At 35.2% G+C, this 17,592-nt stretch overlaps 1 protein-coding gene across 4 annotated transcripts in view; it reads left to right on the top strand.

The window, feature by feature from the left end:
* Nucleotides 1-17,592, top strand: part of MYO6 (myosin VI) — a 118,588-nt gene that overhangs the window by 89,097 nt on the left and 11,899 nt on the right. For 2 of the 4 annotated variants that reach the window (XM_055714037.1, XM_055714036.1), the window contains exons 21-31: nucleotides 976-1,106; nucleotides 1,226-1,303; nucleotides 2,254-2,383; nucleotides 4,127-4,217; nucleotides 5,451-5,601; nucleotides 6,944-7,152; nucleotides 7,530-7,608; nucleotides 9,806-9,966; nucleotides 13,146-13,175; nucleotides 13,650-13,688; nucleotides 17,052-17,155. In XM_055714037.1, coding sequence (XP_055570012.1) covers nucleotides 976-1,106; nucleotides 1,226-1,303; nucleotides 2,254-2,383; nucleotides 4,127-4,217; nucleotides 5,451-5,601; nucleotides 6,944-7,152; nucleotides 7,530-7,608; nucleotides 9,806-9,966; nucleotides 13,146-13,175; nucleotides 13,650-13,688; nucleotides 17,052-17,155 — 1,203 coding nt within the window. The remainder of the gene's footprint in view (nucleotides 1-975; nucleotides 1,107-1,225; nucleotides 1,304-2,253; nucleotides 2,384-4,126; nucleotides 4,218-5,450; nucleotides 5,602-6,943; nucleotides 7,153-7,529; nucleotides 7,609-9,805; nucleotides 9,967-13,145; nucleotides 13,176-13,649; nucleotides 13,689-17,051; nucleotides 17,156-17,592) is intronic. The other 2 variants (XM_055714039.1, XM_055714038.1) reach the window with 1 other exon arrangement.

The raw sequence follows: 17,592 nt of genomic DNA, 5'->3' as shown, positions 1-17,592 counted from the left end.
CTCAGGTCCTTTTCTGCCATTAACAGCATTATCAGCAGATTTCTTCAGTTTAACAGCATTTGATGTGTCAGAGAGGAAAAAAATAGCAAATTAATTTCCAAGCTTCAACAATTGCTGTTTTACAGTAGTCTTACAAGCTCACTTTTCCGTGTGTTTACTTTAACAACAGTAAATGAAGCTTAATGTAGTAGAACAAAGTTACAGCATTTAATGATAAAAGAGCAAGATGTAATGCTATAAAATCTTTTTTTCAAAAAGAAAGACTTAATGTAAACAAAAAAAAATTGTCATTGAAAGCAAATATGGAAAAGGTGAAGTTTAAAGACAGTAACCACAAGTTAAGGGCTAACTTAAAAACATAAAAAAATCTGTTGATAGGGTTATGTAAAGCAGCAGGCAAAAACTGGCATGGCCTGGGCTGCTTGAAGTGATTCATACCTTTTACTGACTTTGTGTCTGTGCTTTACTCATGTTCTAGTTGCAGCCAAAATGTAGTAACACTGTTTGGGACATCAAATTTCATCTTAGCATCTGATGCCTTGTATTGAAAATGTATACACAAAATGTTCTGGCACCGTGTATGAATCTGATGTTGCATCTGCATCTCACCTCACAAATACTGACATGAGAAAAATAAAAGCCTGGTTAGGCATTACTGGCTTTTTTTTTTCATTAAAAAGGAAAATGCCAAGTCTGCTAAAAAGAAGAAAACACTTAGAAGAAGTATTAGGGAAAAAATCCGCTGCACAATTGGATGTTCCTTGTCTCTGAAATAGGGACAGAATTGTGTGGGGTCTTCTCACCTGTTTAGTATTAACTTTTTGTGAATGACCCCATGATCAAGAAACGTTACAGGCTGGATCAAGACCCAGCTGAACTTTATGGTTTAGTCTCTGAACAATGTCTCATAAAAATCACTGCTTCATTTGCATTTTACTGATACCAGCTTTTGTCCTTGTGTTCCTATGAATTTAGGAATGGTGTCAGTTCTGGATTTGATGCAAGGTGGTTTCCCTTCACGAGCTTCATTTCATGAACTATATAATATGTACAAGAAATACTTGCCTGAAAAACTGGCTCGACTGGATCCTAGGCTCTTTTGCAAGGTAAGAAATAAATTCTTATGCTATATCGTCCTGGACATAAAATGTGCTGTGGGGACTTTCTGAACTTTTTTTTTTTTTAACAAGACAGAATGTAATCTTAACTGTTTTCTGTGTTTCAGGCACTATTTAAAGCTTTGGGACTGAATGAAAATGATTACAAATTTGGGCTAACCAAGGTGTTTTTTAGACCTGGCAAGGTAATGTTTCTTTTGGAGTTTATGAATGTGAATCTTAGAATAATTTCAGTTGGAAGGGACCTCCAAAGGTAACGTTGTTCAACACATTGCTAAAAGCGTGGCCAACTTATTGCTCAGGGCTTTTTGTAAATGCTGTTCCTTTTCTATGAAAAAAAATCAGTTTTAATACTGATATAATTGACTTCACAGTCTTGTTGCTAATGCAAGCTGTATATGCTTGTTGCTAATATATTCCTGATGTAGTGTTTGTATTCCAAGATGTTCTACCAGTCAGTTATGACTTATGTTGACTATTAAAAAGAGCGAGTCAGGGTAAAGAAAAAAAAACTTTTCTAATGAAATCTGTTTATAGCTGAAATCTCTTTCTGCGATTCTGAGTATTGCTGCTGCTGTGCAGAGAAAGGAGATGAAGTAGGGAGCTGTTGTGACTAGAAAGGGGAATTACTGTAGTCCCAGAAATATGTTCTTAACTGTAACAATTACTGAAAAGTAGAAGTGCAGGATTTTCAGAAAAAGTTGCCTTAGTTGTACACTTGTACAAAGTTTAGAAATTGAGAAGTGCTTTCAGGGCTTTATTTTTTCCCAGATACAGAATTAGAAGTGTCTTGAAGTTGTGGAAGGCTAGAGTAAGTGTTCAAGATATAGAGAAACAATTTTTTTTTAATTTTGGCAATAAATACTTTTAGTAATTAACAAATAGTTAAATTATTGTAAATGATAAGTGTTGCACAGCAGTTAAACAAACAGAAAAACCTAGTAGTCACTGCTGTTATTAAAGAATAAAGTGATGCCAGACATACTTGCTCACTTGAATTAATTGAAAGCTGATATGATGACACAGTTTACATCAAAAATATTTTACCTTTTAACTCAACATGCTCTTGAATAATAATAATGTTTAACCCTCCCCGTTCTCCTTTCTTGTAAAACTTTTTTTCATTATTGTTTAGTTTGCAGAGTTTGATCAGATAATGAAGTCTGATCCGGATCACTTAGCAGAGCTAGTTAAACGAGTGAATCGCTGGCTTATCTGCAGTCGCTGGAAAAAAGTTCAATGGTGTTCTCTCTCTGTGATTAAATGTATGTATTTTATGTTTTATTAAATCAAAATATTTGTTAAAAATATAGTAAAGCAATTATTATCGCCTTGAAATGTAGCCAAGAAGATGTATAGCACACGGTTACATACTAAAGTCTGAGTAATTGATTTCAAGATTGGCAAGAGAGGCACTTAAAGCAGAGGTTTTTCAAAGTGGGATATAAGGCCACCACCCACCAGTTGTATGTCTCCTGCGTCCTGTCTACTTGGGTGCTTGCTGAAGCCTGGGTAAACACTTGTACAAAAATAATTAGCTATCACAGATCTTGCATGGGAGACACTTCTACATCAGTAGGAAGGAACAGTAGTTCAACTTCTAGCTGACAACGTGGAGTCATTTAGTTCTGGAAAGTCCCTGCAAGTGGTTGTCATCTCTGGGCAGAAACTGCATTTTTGAAAGCACTAACGTGAATTACAGGGCAAACATCTCCGCCTCAGCAATTACTGCTGATCAGCAAAGAAGTGCCTATCACTATTGATAGGCAGTTTCTAATTGCTTGGCCTGTCCAGTTTACTGTGCAAAGTAGGAATGTGGTCGTGTGGAATAGACATTGGTGCTTGTGGGCTGCTTCAGTAAAGATGTCTGGGAGATTGGGAAAGATCTGATGCAGGATGTCAGGGATCTAATAATAACACAGAGGGTGGAAAGTATACATTAAGATGGGAAAGAAGATCACAAAGGCTTCATGCCTTATGGCTGTGCATTTGGGCCAGCACAGTCGTGACATCTGCCACTGATTGGATACTATTTGTTGCTGTTTGCACTGGGGCAAATGCAAGTTGTGAATTCTTATATAGGTTTCGGATATTGGAAATTGTAAAAGTAAAATAATGGGTTTGACCTAGAAATTTGTGCTGGTCGGTCTGTTTTTTCGGAAAGATAGGACAGAAAGTCCTGTGTTCAAAAAGTAGAAACCCAGGAAAATAATATGCTGGTTTGATGTGCCTTACTTTTTTTTTAGTGTTTTATGGAAAATTGGAAGCTCATTTTATCCCCAGAATAACGCTGAAATAGATACACAAAAAGTAGAGTACGTCTTTGTGATCACCTCCGTCCTGTAGTTAAGTATCACTATGTTCACGAGCCACGTGCTCGGCTGATGACTAAAACTAGCGTGGAGCCTTAGGTATCTATGCTTTCTCTAGTTGACAGATAAAAATACATTCTTGCATTCTGAGCAACTTGGCACACATCCTTGTGCCTGTGCCTTGACATTATTCTCTGTTTAATTTGCCTCTGGGTCCCAATCTAGATGAAGACTGTTAGAACAGCCGCAGCTGGAGGTTTTGTTTTCTGTTCTTTCATTTCAACATTGCAAAGAAATGCTCAGCAAAGTTGCAGCTACTTTATTATCTTTAGCAGATACTGGATACTTGATTACCCTTCAGCACAGGACTTAGAGGTTGAGCGTTTCCTGCTTGCTAGGTCCAGTGGCTTTTCACTGAGCTTACTGATGTCTGCGGATCTGGAGGGGGGGTGTGCATGTGTGCCAGTGTGCACATGCTTAATCCTTCCTGTTTGTTTCGGGTGGAAACCTCTGTGCTTGGCTCAGGACTGTGAATTCTGTTGTCTGCCGTGTGTTAAGTGTTACGGTCCTAGTGTAGACCTTGCTGTTAGGCACATGTAGTCTACATAGAGTTTTGAGCCATCAAGTGTGTGAGTAGTATGAGTTGCGTTAAATGGTATAAACCATTGAGACTCAGTATCTTCTGTCTATTTACAGTGAAAAATAAGATAAAATATCGAGCCAGTGCCTGCATTAAAATACAAAAGACTGTTCGTATGTGGCTTTGCAAGAGAAAGCACAAACCACGGTAAGGGGATATTCCTTGGGTGAAGAAAATGGATTTTTAATATTATTTTCTTGTGAATGTAAAGAGATTTACTACACTTAACTAAATGTATCTGAAGTCATAGAATGATGCTAAGTATGACTGAAAGAGACTTAATAGTTGCCACGTTCTTCCTCTCTTTCCCAAGGATGAATAGACTAAATCTGAGCCTTTCCTAAGATATGTTTGTTTAGCTCTTTGTTCATAAAATCCTTCAGTGATCATCTAGTTATTAGAAATCCTTAGTTAAGTCCCTCTATATGAAATTTAAGCTCATTAATTTTGTCCTTTACCCATTCACACCTTCCCTTATAGGCCCCCTTTCTTTTTTATCTTAAAAATAATTGTGTGTTCTGTCTATCTTGTCTCCTCATGAAATTATGTCATTCCATTAGCTTTAATCTGACTACATGGAATACTGATGGAAAAAACTCTTCAGTCATGAAGCTCTGCTGACACCTTTTTGCTCTTTGTTAGAGATCCAACTCTCTGTTCTTTAATAGTGGGGTTCTTATAAAATGTTTTCTTTTACATCCTTTGATAGTTATGTTTCATTTTGTACCTTGGCATTTCTGACAATGTCCCTGTATTTTTAAGCTGTTCTGTACTCATCTGTAATGATTGGATTTAGTTTCTGCCTTTTGTATGTTGTTTTCCTGAATCTCAGTTGAGTTTCTTTCTAGGAAGACTGTCCCAGGTTTTCCTAAACTCTTCTTTTCCCCAGACTTTTTTTTCCCCTACGGGGCTTAATGACTGGATTCCCTGCTGTATAGTTGAGCTTTATCTGATTCAGTCCCATTATTGCTCTTTGAGTAAGCGGCACAACTCAACCTTTATCTACTCCAGTCAGAATCCTCCAGTACATTTTACATTACAGTAATCTAGTAGATTTTTACATTACCGGTGCAACGTCAGCATGTTTTGTTACTGAAAAGAAAAAACCACCACCCCATGTTAATCCTCAAAATAAAACCATATTTTTCTATTTTGAGTCAGTGTCTGCTAAACAGTTTTAATTATTGTTTGCAAAAGGCTCTATTGCTTAGGCACTTCATGTGATAATGTTTGAATTACAAGAAAAGAGGATGAGTTCTACCAGAAGGCATAACTTGTCTCCCCTATCTACCTCTTTAATGTGTGTGGTTAGCGGTGGTTTTAAAAATATCGCCTTGTAAAAACATCTCACTATACAAATAAACTGTCTTACCTTCACAGCATTGATGGCCTGATAAAAGTGCGTACACTGAAGAAGAGACTTGATAAATTTAATGAAGTAGTAAGTGCTCTGAAGGAGGGGAAGGCAGAGACAAGCAAGCAGGTCAAGGAGCTGGAGTATTCTATTGATGCATCAATGACCAAAATTAAGGTATAATAATAACCAGAGATAATAGTTTTTCATTACATTTAAAAAACTTATTTTTCTCTCTATAAAAGACATTTTGATACAGAGGTCTTAATTTTCAGAGGCACTGGGTAAATCCTGTTTAAAATTATTTGGTAATGTAACTAAAGTGAACCTTGAAACTGGGTTGCATATGTCTAGACTTTGGTATTATTTTCAAAATAATATATGTGTTTCAAAATCAGCACTGGATAATTTAAAGCAAAAATGCATGTTGATATTTTGAGACAAATGTCAATAATTTGCTTGTTGCTTTTATTATTGGAATAATGCATGTTAGCAATGTTTTAAATTAATCAGGGCTGAAACATACAAGCATTTATCACAAAGTGAAGAGATTTATATTTTAATTACAAGTTTTTTTCAGACTTGGTAGGAAAGATAATTCAGATTGCTCATTATGCCTCAAGGTCTACAGTTCTCAGTTTTCTTACCACAAAACTACACAGACAAAATGAAAACACTCTGGGATTTATTAATGTTAGAAAAAAATCATTGTATTGAATTTTTCTTTCATGCTATATTATAACTTTCTTAGTGTACTTCATTAAGATTTTTCTTTTTAAAATCACAGCTGAAAAGATGCTAGAGTTAACCTATCAACTTACAGTTCTTTTCTAATAAAAAAAAGATAATTTGATTATCATCATGATACACCCTCAGAAAAGATCAGCAAGCTCCCCATATCACAATTTTATTAGTTATACATCAGTGTGAATTGTGAAGTGAAATTAAATTGTAGCTATCAACGAGGTTTGAAATCATATGTATCAAAGGGTAGTGTTTGAAATATTTTCAAACTGTTATTTGCTACTACTATCTTTTCCAAAAAAAGTCACGGCACAGTTCAATAATTTTTCTGAGTGCTAGCACACGTAGTAAGAAAAACTACTCTGTGCTATGGCATAAAAGGCAGAGCTGTAAATAACCACTGTAGCAGCTGGGAACACCACACAAAATGCACATAGGAGACCTTTAGTTTTTATCTTAGTGTGGTAACAATTACTTTCTGTTGCTTAAAACTGCAAGGTTTAAAAAATGAAGGCATGTTTTAAAGAGAAGTCGTGTTTCATTTCAGTGGTAAAGTGGAGATTACTTTGTATGGTTTTATAAGAGAGTAGTGGATCCCCAGGACTTTAGGAAGAAAGGGAAAGATGTGCTTAAGCTCCCCTACCCTGAAGTGTATATATATTTTAATTATACTGCTCGACACTCTCATTTCACTTAATATTTTTCAATATACATTTTTAAAAAATGAAGTACAAATGTAAAGGAGTATAATCCTCTGTTATTATTCATTTTGCAGACCACTGTAATGACTAGGGAGCAGATACAGAAAGAGTATGATGCTCTAGTTAGAAGCTCAGAGCAGCTTCTGAGTGCACTGCAAAAGAAGAAACAACAAGAGGAGGAAGCAGAGAGGCTGCGACGCATCCAGGAGGAAATGGAAAAAGAAAGAAAGAGACGTGAAGAGGAGGAAAAACAACGAAGGAAGGAAGAAAAGGAAAGACGTCTGTGAGTCTTGAATAAGTTGCTGGTTATAGAATGAGAAGAAAATAGGAATGGTGCTTTAGTGAGGTCATTTTTAATACTCCTGTGCTTAAAGAGGGTCACTTGGATCGTACTCCTGGTGTGCTATGCAGTGTTAAAACATTCCCTTTCCCAGTGGTTTAAGGTAAGTGTAGTCAGAATAGAGTATGGAAGAAATGACGTGATGCAGCTGGAAATAGAGATTAACTTGCAAAGTTTCTTGACTTTACATGTAGTGTCCTGTCATCAGGACTGTACTGACTTCTGGATTACCGTTCAGTTTTATGGAAGATGCTTTCCTATCTCTTGTTCGTTCGCATCGTAATAACGTGCTTTCATTCCCTCTTCCTCTTTTCTAATAGGAAATCTGAGATTGAGGCAAAAAGAAAACAGGAAGAGGAAGAGAGGAAAAGGAGGGAAGAGGAAGAAAAGCATATTCAGGTCAGTGTTTTAGCTTGTTTTGTTTTGGTTTTATTTTTTTAAATTGTTTTCACAGCTTAGGTTCTTTACTGAGTCTAATGGCTTTATTTTAAAAATTGTGTCTCAGAGTCATTCAGTAGTGTTGCTTTAGTAGTAAATGTAAAGGTGAAAATCATGATTAGGGCTTCCCAAGGCAGATCATCATTTCTAGTACACATGCAAGTTCAGGTCTTACGAGTAGAGGTGCATTTGTTTTTAAAAGTTATTTTAAATTTAAAAACACACAACAGTGGAGGATCCTAGTTTAGCCTTTGAAATTTTTGCAGATGTTCTATGTCAGTCAAGTTTGGTACACGTTTACTAGCAGTCACATCTGGACATCTGGCTGTGTTACGTACCATTTAACTGTAAACACTTTCAGAATATTGGTAATAATGAGAGGGTACAGGACTGTCTCTAGTAGCTCATTCGGCTACATTCATGTAGAATAAATACATGCAGTGTAAACACTTCTCCTCCACCCCTCCCCCTTGATTTCTGACACTTCTTACTGATCCCATCATGAACTCTCACTCTGAGTTGTGTTTGGCCCCTGCACCCTTGTTTTTCTCTTGTCTTGGAGATTACGTGTGTGACCTGGGGGAGCAGTTTCAGAGAGAAAAAGCTTCTCTGTACGGCAGTTGTAGCAAGCGTAGGGCTGTGGTCATTGTTGTTTAAAGACTATTTTAAGCCCTCTCCATGACTAAGCAGAAGCAGTATTTTTCTGCTGTATCTTGTTATCCCTGGCGTTAGCCTAGCACTGCTTATCCTCCTTGCATCTGCATACTCTTTCTATCTACCTCATCCTCATTCTTGATAAACAAGTCATTGAAATGAACAGAGAAATTATAGCCTAACTTTGATGAAAAAATGGATCTTTCCTGTGTTACTGAGTCTGTCACCTGTATCAGAATAATAAGCACTACCAGCTTGTAGAAGTTAAACGTAAAAAGAGTAAGCTGCTGTTTGATTAGGCTCTAAATCATTGCTTGGAGACCGTTGCAGATGTGCCTAGTTTTGTGAGAAATTTGTAGAATAAGTTTCCATTCAGGGACAGTTTAAATGAATTCAGCTTTGTCCACTGAGGAAGCAAGATGGCCTGTTGCCAGAAGGTTTAACAACACCGTCTGCCAGCACTATGAGCATCTCTAGGGATTGTCTGTCTTTATGTTTCTTTGTTTCTGAGATGTGAATATCTGCAATGCAGAATGTAATTTACACTTTAAAACACTGTGTTTGGATACAAAGAAGATACGTAATCCAGTAGGGTATTGCTTTCTTCTACATACAGTTAATTACTCATTATCTCTCCTGCTGGTGGTTGCTACTATCAGCTAATCTACAATGGGATTCGTATGATAAAATCTCTGGTGTTACTGCATTGCTTTAGTGGTGCAAATTCACAATGATGAGTGGGAATGACTTTGTCTCCTTTGTTGACGTTTGGGCACCAAGAAAGGTGCTAAGACTTGGCATGTATGACTTACAGAGTATGAATTGGATGGTTGTGTTTTGCTTACTCTGTGTAGAAGTAACCCTGTGTTAAATAATGATGGTAAACCGGAATTACAGTTTTGCTCTGCAGAGGCAGTATATCTGGATTGCTTCTGCATTTCAGTAAGTCAGAATTTTACCATTTGCTTAAATTCAAAGCCAGGTCAAGTACACAGAGGATTTCACTGTTTGTCTTGATCCCTTTTTGAAATGAACCATGGACCTAGATGCAAACAATGCCTGTTGCAAAGTCCTATAATGCCAAGTGCAGAATATCAAGGGAGTATTGTTAGTGCTATGGAGTAGTAAACATATCGCTCTGTATCATCTTGAGTTTTTTTAGTAATTCTAAAAACTTTTGAAGTCTTAATTTTCTTAATAGCTACAAAAAGCTTCATGTGCTGTTTAAATAAGGAATAATTGATTGGTGCTTCAATTTGAAAAAGTAATACAAGTGGTGGACAATAATGATTTGATGACTATATGAAAACCAAGATGCAGTCTGTAGCTTTTTTGCTTTTCGTGGGTCAACCTAAATACTAAGGCTGTTAACTTTTTCAGTTCTGTAAATTTTGCATGTTTTGAAAGCTATAAATATACTACTTGGCATATCTTTCTAATAATTACCTTACATAGCGTTTTGGGTTTGATTGGATAAGGTTAAAGGTGTGTTTTTATAAAACAGGCTGAAATTGAGGCTCAGCTAGCTAGAGAACGAGAAGAGGAAACCCAGCACCAGGCAGTGCTTGAACAGGAACGTCGTGATCATGAACTTGCAATGAGAATTGCCCAGAGTGAGGCAGAACTCATCAGTGATGAGGCTCAACTTGATTTAGGATTGCGCAGGTATGGGGCTAAATAATTACATATCTCTTCCCCTGCTCCCTGCCTCCCCTGCTCCTTACCACCCCTGCTACCCCCCCACCCCCGTCATACTGTACTTATCCCTTTGAGAAGACTATGCATTTGTTGATTTTTTTAATGTATTTTTGTATTAATTAAATGATCTTATAAGTAAAATTTTTCAAATTAACTCATGAAATTTGTTTAGAAATAGACTACTTTTGCTTAAAGACTTTCTCCATTTTGCATCTTGCTACGTCAGTAGTTTAATAGGTGCCTGTGAATACAGCTACGGTTCTTTTTCTTTTTTTGAGCTCTGGCAAGGATGACAACCAATGCAAATTATTATTTTTATGACTCATTTGGAGTAGTGAATGGAATTTCTTCACTGGTAGGTAGTAATGAAATATATCCTTTCAGGTACTTGATGGTTCCAGTAGTATAGTGTGAATTTGTATATGTTTTGGGTTTTTTTTAACAAGAAGCCCTCTTTGAATGCAGAAATAGTAGTTATTTCTGTGTCCTGACTGGCAAGTTTTTTAAAGTGGAATGAATATATTTAACATAAATGGGTTTGAAGTTTGTATGTTGTCTAAGTGTTTTGTTCTATGTTAATTTTTTGATGTGTCTCAAGAAGTGCGTGGCTTTTGGTATACAGATCCACACTGCATGCAAAACAAGAATTCTTTGTGTGTGAAGGATGACACCTTAGAAGCAACTTAGAAGTTCCAGTAAAAATGGTACTTATTGGTCAAATTGTGTAAAGGGACCTATGAACATGATCACATCATTAGTGCTAGTCTACTCAGTTTGTTCTTGTTGAAAGAAGGGGTGTAAAACATCCCAAGTGTTTCCATGAAATTTCAAGCTCCCCAGCTGTGCTCTTTGCTACTCAAATGTTATATAGATGTATACTCTTTTTTTTTTTTTTTTTTAATAACTCTATGCCTATGTGAGATAGCTGGGTGATTTACTTTTCATGTACAATACTGATTTTTAGACACTTCCAGTAAAATTATTGTGGTTTGGTTCTCAGTACACAATAGCTGTCATATTGTCTTAGGTAAGACTTTAACACGCTTAGTTGAATGTCCAAGTACGTCACAGACATCATTCTGGAGATTTTCATGCTTCCCTTGTTTGGATTTTAGTGCAGTACTTTGAAGGTAAACACAAAGTCACTCTACTGTTGCAACCTGGCAGACTTCTCTTAATTATGAAAGAATTGAGGCAATAGACAAGAAAGACTCAGAGGATTCAGCTTTTCTGACAGTGAAGCTCTAATTCCCACAGTGTTTCCTACTGCTCATGGGTGACCCTGGTATTTGTATTTCTTGTCTAGTCCCAGAATGGATGATGAACTAACCGGCTGCCGGTTTCTCTCTGCTGTGTAGTTAGCAGTAGGAGAATGAAGACTCTTTTCTGAGTGATTGGAAAGTGCAGAATGGTCTGAACAAGTTAAGTTCACAATGTAAATACTTTCTTCAACAAGATAATGTATAAATCTAGAAAAAAGCAATGGTTTTTTCTGCTTCTGTGAGATCTCTTTTCAGCTCATTAGCAGATCTTTTTCATTCCGTTTCTGCAGTTACTTCAAAGAGTTTTAAGTATGTCCAAAAATTGAAGAAAATGCTTTTAATTGCCTCTTTGATTTGATTTTGTTTTGGTTTGTTTAAAAACAAACCAAAACGTTTCCCAGACCCCAGTATCTTCTACTGAAATCCAAGGGTAGATTTCCACATAACTGCGGGAATAGGCTTAAAGGTAGAAACTGTGGGAATTTTCTGAAATGAAAAATATTTATTGGTTTGAACAAAACATGTAATTTAATGGTTTAAACCTAAATTCTCAAGAGTTATTTTAACTGATAGCAATTAAAATTTTGCTAGAGTCTAAGGAACTTAAGTTCTTCCGTCTTCTGGATTAGAGACTTGCGTATTACCGTATGATGCACTGAAATCACTATGACTTACATATGTGTCTTTCCATTTTCTATTAAATTCTGCTGTAGTAAGATAAAGCATGTATCACTCCATGCTGAATTCATGGAGTATACTGGATCTACAGTATGTTCACACAATTTTGTAAAGAATCATTTCATGCTTATATGTTGGCATGAATAAAAGGGTATTTTCCATTGTGCTGTACTACCTGTGCAGTGAGAATAGTAAGAAGAAGGTGATTTTTATGTGCTGCTTTGAAGGAACTCTTGTATTTTGCTCATTGGTTCCTTGTGTAGTGTTGTATGTTGAAAATACTTTATTTCTTTCCTTCTCAATACCTTGCTGCATCCACCATTAGTTTTCATAGATATTTAAAGGTTCGTAAGTATTAGTAGTTTCTTTGAAAAATATACTCATTGACTCCTTTTGAAAAAGAGAAGTTGTTTGTTCTGCCAGTAGATCCAGCATTTTAATTGGTGCTTATTCTGGGCTGAGTATGCTGGACTTCTCCTAGCTTCATGCAATTTTATTACTCACCCATGTGAAATCATGTGTAATAATTTACTCCTAGGTGCAGTGAATCCCTTAACAGAAGGGCTTAGTGCTTAAGTTAAAAAATAGTTAAATAATAGGTAGCTGGTTTTTATTTATGTGGCTTATTGAAATATAGTATAGCATATAGCAACAAAATAAGCTAGCTTCAGTGAAGTTGTTGTATCTCTCTTCTGTGCATTGTGCTGGAACAATCCAAGTAAGTTCTAATTTGTAGCGTATTTAATGCTATGGTGTGTATTATGTGGATTTTCATTATGGCAGTTAGTGTCTTTTCAGAACTTGCAAGAAGAAGCTATCTGTTCTGTTCCCAGAGTAGCTACATAAGGATTGCTGTTATTTCTTCTGATATGCTTATCCAGACATTAAATTATCAGTAGCATGTCTCAAAATCTTTGATTTTGAAAGGTGGGGTGGGAGGGTAGAAGGGGTGGGGGAAGTTTTAGCTTGTACATATTTTCCAGATTATCTTAATTTAACTTATTTTTAAAAAAATAATTTAACAGTCATGATTGAATGAGAAAGGTGAGGAAAAAAGGTCAATATAATCCTCTTTCTCTGTTAATAAAAAAAATAATCATAAGATAGTAAATAAGATGTAAATACTATGACCCACCTTTTCCCACTTCACATTGTGAAAGGTAACTAGGAAGTAGTCTGTCTAACATAAATGTCTTCTATTTGCAGAGCCAATGGAACAAAGCTGCAAATGACTGCGTATGGCATTTTTTTTCTATTTGAATGCTCTAATAGAAAAAAAAGCAATACTAATTAATTCAAAGGAGATTGATAGTCCTGATATTTACTAATACCCCATAATAATTTTATTAGTGTGCATCTGTAAAATTTAAATCAGTTTGCAATACCTTATATCCACTACTTTGCTTCTAATAAAAAAGTTAATAATCTAATATACCTAATAAGATCTATTTAGAGATGATTATATAGTGTAAATTTTTTCACATATCATCATCTGTTTTTCACTGCCCTGTGTGATTTATTGCTCTTAAAAGAATCAAAGCTCTGTTTGTGTATATATATATATTAGAATGGAAAATATTTAAATAAGTAGCCACTTTTTGGTGCACTTTTAATTAGCTTCTGTTTGGTTGGCAAGAGACTTTCAGAGTTGTAAAGGTTGTTTTTATATTCATATGTTTGGTTTATGCTTATTTATCAATTTTCTTATAGGGAACAAATGGCCACAGAAATGTCAGAAATATTGTCTAGGTAGGTGAGAAGACAACACCAAACTAATTATTTTATAAAATCGCACATTAAATGGATTGAAGTGTTACGGAATAAAAAATCATAGAATCAAGTTTGGTGGGTTTTTTAAGTGCTAAGCAAACAAGTAAATTATTTCTTTCAGATAAATTTCCTTAATCAACATCTTTTGTCAGCAATTATTTTTCTGCTATTTTAATTGGTTCTAAAAAAATTAAATAGTTCATGTACCCTGGTGTTTTATGTAATTTTGGTAATGTTCCTCCAGTGCTCTTCTCTTTTCACCTTTCTTAAAATGATAATAGAAAACTAGGCTCCACATCTTTTGTAGGAGTACTTCTATAGATTCAACACAAAGTTAATGATGTTATTTAATGATAACTGTTAGCACTTATAGTAAGAAGATATTCTAGTTCAAATAAAAGCAATTTTGAAAATTACCATGTTAAAAGCATATTAAACCCCCTCTTAAGACAACTAAACAACATCCCCTTCTGAGATTTCTTGAATGCTAATGCAAATTTTTATGCACAATGCAGGAGAAAAGGTGAATGCAGGTCTAGATCTGAATACAGTTCTGCTGGAACAGTCTCATACTAACTTGTGTTAGAATACTAATACTCTGTGGAAAGAAATTGTAACAATGTCCTACATATCAGTGAGTAATTAGAAAGTGTATTGTGCAACTTAGGACAGAAATAACCTTTTGACATTCATTTTCTGAAGCCTACTAAGAAGCAAAATTGTTTAGAGAGCTTTTAAAAGTGAATCTGTTGTTACATAAGCTGCTATACTGTGTATATATAGTCTGAAGATGATTGGTCTCTCATGATTGATGAGTTTTGTAGTTGTAGCATTGATAATTGGGAGTACAGCTGTTAACTAAATGTATTTCTTGCAGTGGTATTTTAAGACTAGGAATAAACAATGTTGTGTGTAGTGAAGTTAGCATGTGAATTTCGATGGCTAGATTGTATTGCATATATTGACACAGTTCCAGTGACAACGGCCAATACTTAATGTGAAAAAAAGTCACAAAACTTTGGGGCAAAATCAGAGGGTTTGTGTTTTGGTTGAATTCAAAATGCAGTACTTACTGTATGCTTGTTTAACTATTTATTTATTTTTTTTAACTTTCCATGTACTGGAAACTTCACTGAAGACTGATTTTTATTTTTTTTTTAGGTCTGAAAATACTGTTTATGACACATAATTTTGTCAGATTGAGTGTTGAAGACTGACTGTCATGTATCATGCTCTTCTCACTGCCAGACTGTTATGCTTAAAGTCATGTAGAAAACAAGAGTGATCTGCAGAGTGCAGAGTAGTACTGTAATGGAAAGACTAAGCCGTTCAATTGGATTAGCATTCTTAAAGATTACTAGTTTAACCAGAGATCTTACAGCCTAGTTCTGCTGCTCTAAATTATGGAGCAAACTCTTAGAGTGGTGGGCAGCGTTGCTAAATAAGGAAAATCCTTAGGATTTGTCAAATTAGGTTCAAAAAGGTTAGACACCAGGCAGCGGAAATTACATTTAGCAGCAATCCTTTAATGACCTACAGGTATGCCAGTGATAACAAAATATTAAAATACATATTTTGAAGGAGACTGTCTAATAATTTGTTTTACACTTAGTGAGTAGTGGTGAGGGTGCAGAAGGGTTCTTGTCCTTCAGCTATGTACTGATTAAAAGTCAAAGAGGTAATTTTTTATGTCAGAGTTCTCACATACCATAACTGGAAGCTGTGTGTTGACTCAGATTAGTAGCATACATAGGCATAATTAAGACGATGGTGCAATAAACAGTAAGATTCTGTAGTTTTAATTACATTTGAAGAGATGATTCAGTTGCTATTAAGAACATTTGGTTAAACAGATTGTTTTATTCTATGAAATTTAAATGGCATTTGTTACCTTGGTTTTAAAACTGCTATATCTACATAGAGAGATTTTTCACAGAAAATTTATTTATAACCTATTAAATAAAAAGGGAGAATAAACAATATCAAACTTTATAGTACCACATGAGACCTTTATGGAAAAACAAACTTTAAAATAATATTAACTGGATTATAAATACTGTAATAATGTAACAGTTCCACAAAGATATTGCTGCACAAACGGGCTTTAAATGAAAAGGCCTGGTCTCTTCTGGTTTTTTTTCTTGTTGATTTTCAGTATCACATATTGTATCAAGTATTTTGCTACCCCGTTAAAGATCTAGTTTCTTCTGAACAAATCCTCTCAGATCCTGAAAGATAATTCAGTTTGCCTCATGTTCTTAGTCCTCAGCTTTAGCAGAGGTTGGTTAGAAGCATGTGTGTGGTCTTGATTTCCTTAGTGTTTAAAAGGTATTCTGTTTGTCACTAAATGTTGGACTGTTTTGAACTTCGTTTATATCCAAATAATCCATGGGAAGTTTACTGTTCCATGGGGAGAGTTCTTCCACTTCTTATCCATACCACTGTTAAGAAAAAAAAAAATTTTTTTCAGGTTTATCATTATACATACATATTTAATGTTTGTTTCATGGGTAACCTTACACATATGGTTAAAGACGATGGAGATTTTAGTAATAATATATCAACTGCATTTACTGTTGACCTTATTGCATACACTACCTACACGACAAATACCTTTTGCCTTTGAAAAACACTGTTTCTGGATAAGTGTTTTTATACTGGTCAGCCTTTCTTCTGAGAGTGGTCCTTTTATCCTTGGCATCTTTTGATGGTTCCAACCTCACCCCCCAAAAATAAGTATGGCTGTTCTCAGACAGCTACTATAGAAATAGTAGAGAATTAGTTTGATTTCTCTTATATTAGACTTTTGTCAAAGACATGGAATATTTTTTCTAATCTTGGTGCGAGGTTTTTGTCCTAATCCAGTTTTAAACAGCGCAGGAAACACCTTTTCTTCCTTCTACTTGTCTACTTCAGAAATATTTTTCTACACCTGTTTTTCTAATGGAACTAAAAATGTGTGTGGCCACTCGTTGTTGCCTGTATTCTGCATCTTGACTAGTACTAAGAAAAATGTACATCATTGTGGGGTGATGTACACATAAATGGAATATGTGTCTTTTCACAAATAAGTGCTAATAATTAATGACAATTCCTTTTACTCTCTAGGCAAGCAATCAGATTATTATATGATTTTGAACATAAATGATACTTCCGTTTTCTCTTAATCATTTGAACATGTGGAAAATAATATGGCACTTTATCTTTGAATTCAGTCCCTCTGCTGCTGCTTTTCATTGTAATAAACGTACTGCAGTGTGGATCACGTGGTCTGTTCCTCCTGTTTTAGCAATTCCTGTTTCATACTTGAAAAAATACATCTGGTTTTTTTAATAATTGTAGGGGTCCTTCAGTTCAAGCCACAAAAGCTGCTGCTGGTACTAAGAAGCATGATCTCAGTAAGTGGAAATATGCAGAGCTTCGTGATACAATCAATACATCCTGTGGTAAGTTGTTTGGGGTTTTTTTTTGGGGTGGGGGGGTTCTGATTTGAGAAAGCAGTCAAGTTGTTGTTGTATGAAAGGTGTTCCTTTCTTTCTCTGACAAAGATAAAACCCTGCTCATTCATATATTCAGGTTTGAATGAATGTCAAATAAATTTTTAAAAGTTCTATTACCCCCAAAAGAACAGCAAACTAAGCTATTTCCCTACTGAGGAAACAGAATTTCCTTTATTACCTGCTTTACTGATTATATATTTATGATGTTAAACTGCTTGTGCCATTAAATACATATTTTTATTTTACATGAATTTAATGTCTCAGAATTATGAATTTCCACAAAGCGAATAATAGTTATAATGCTTTACCTAGAATTTGCTTGTTCTAAGAACTATTTTGTTATCACTTCTTGTTACCACAAAAATCACAAAAAAACAAATATG

Source organism: Falco cherrug, chromosome 6, assembly GCF_023634085.1.
Source record: "Falco cherrug isolate bFalChe1 chromosome 6, bFalChe1.pri, whole genome shotgun sequence".
Lineage (NCBI taxonomy): Eukaryota > Metazoa > Chordata > Aves > Falconiformes > Falconidae > Falco > Falco cherrug.
Note: the sequence above shows the minus strand (reverse complement) of the source record. Positions and strands in the feature narration are given on the sequence as shown.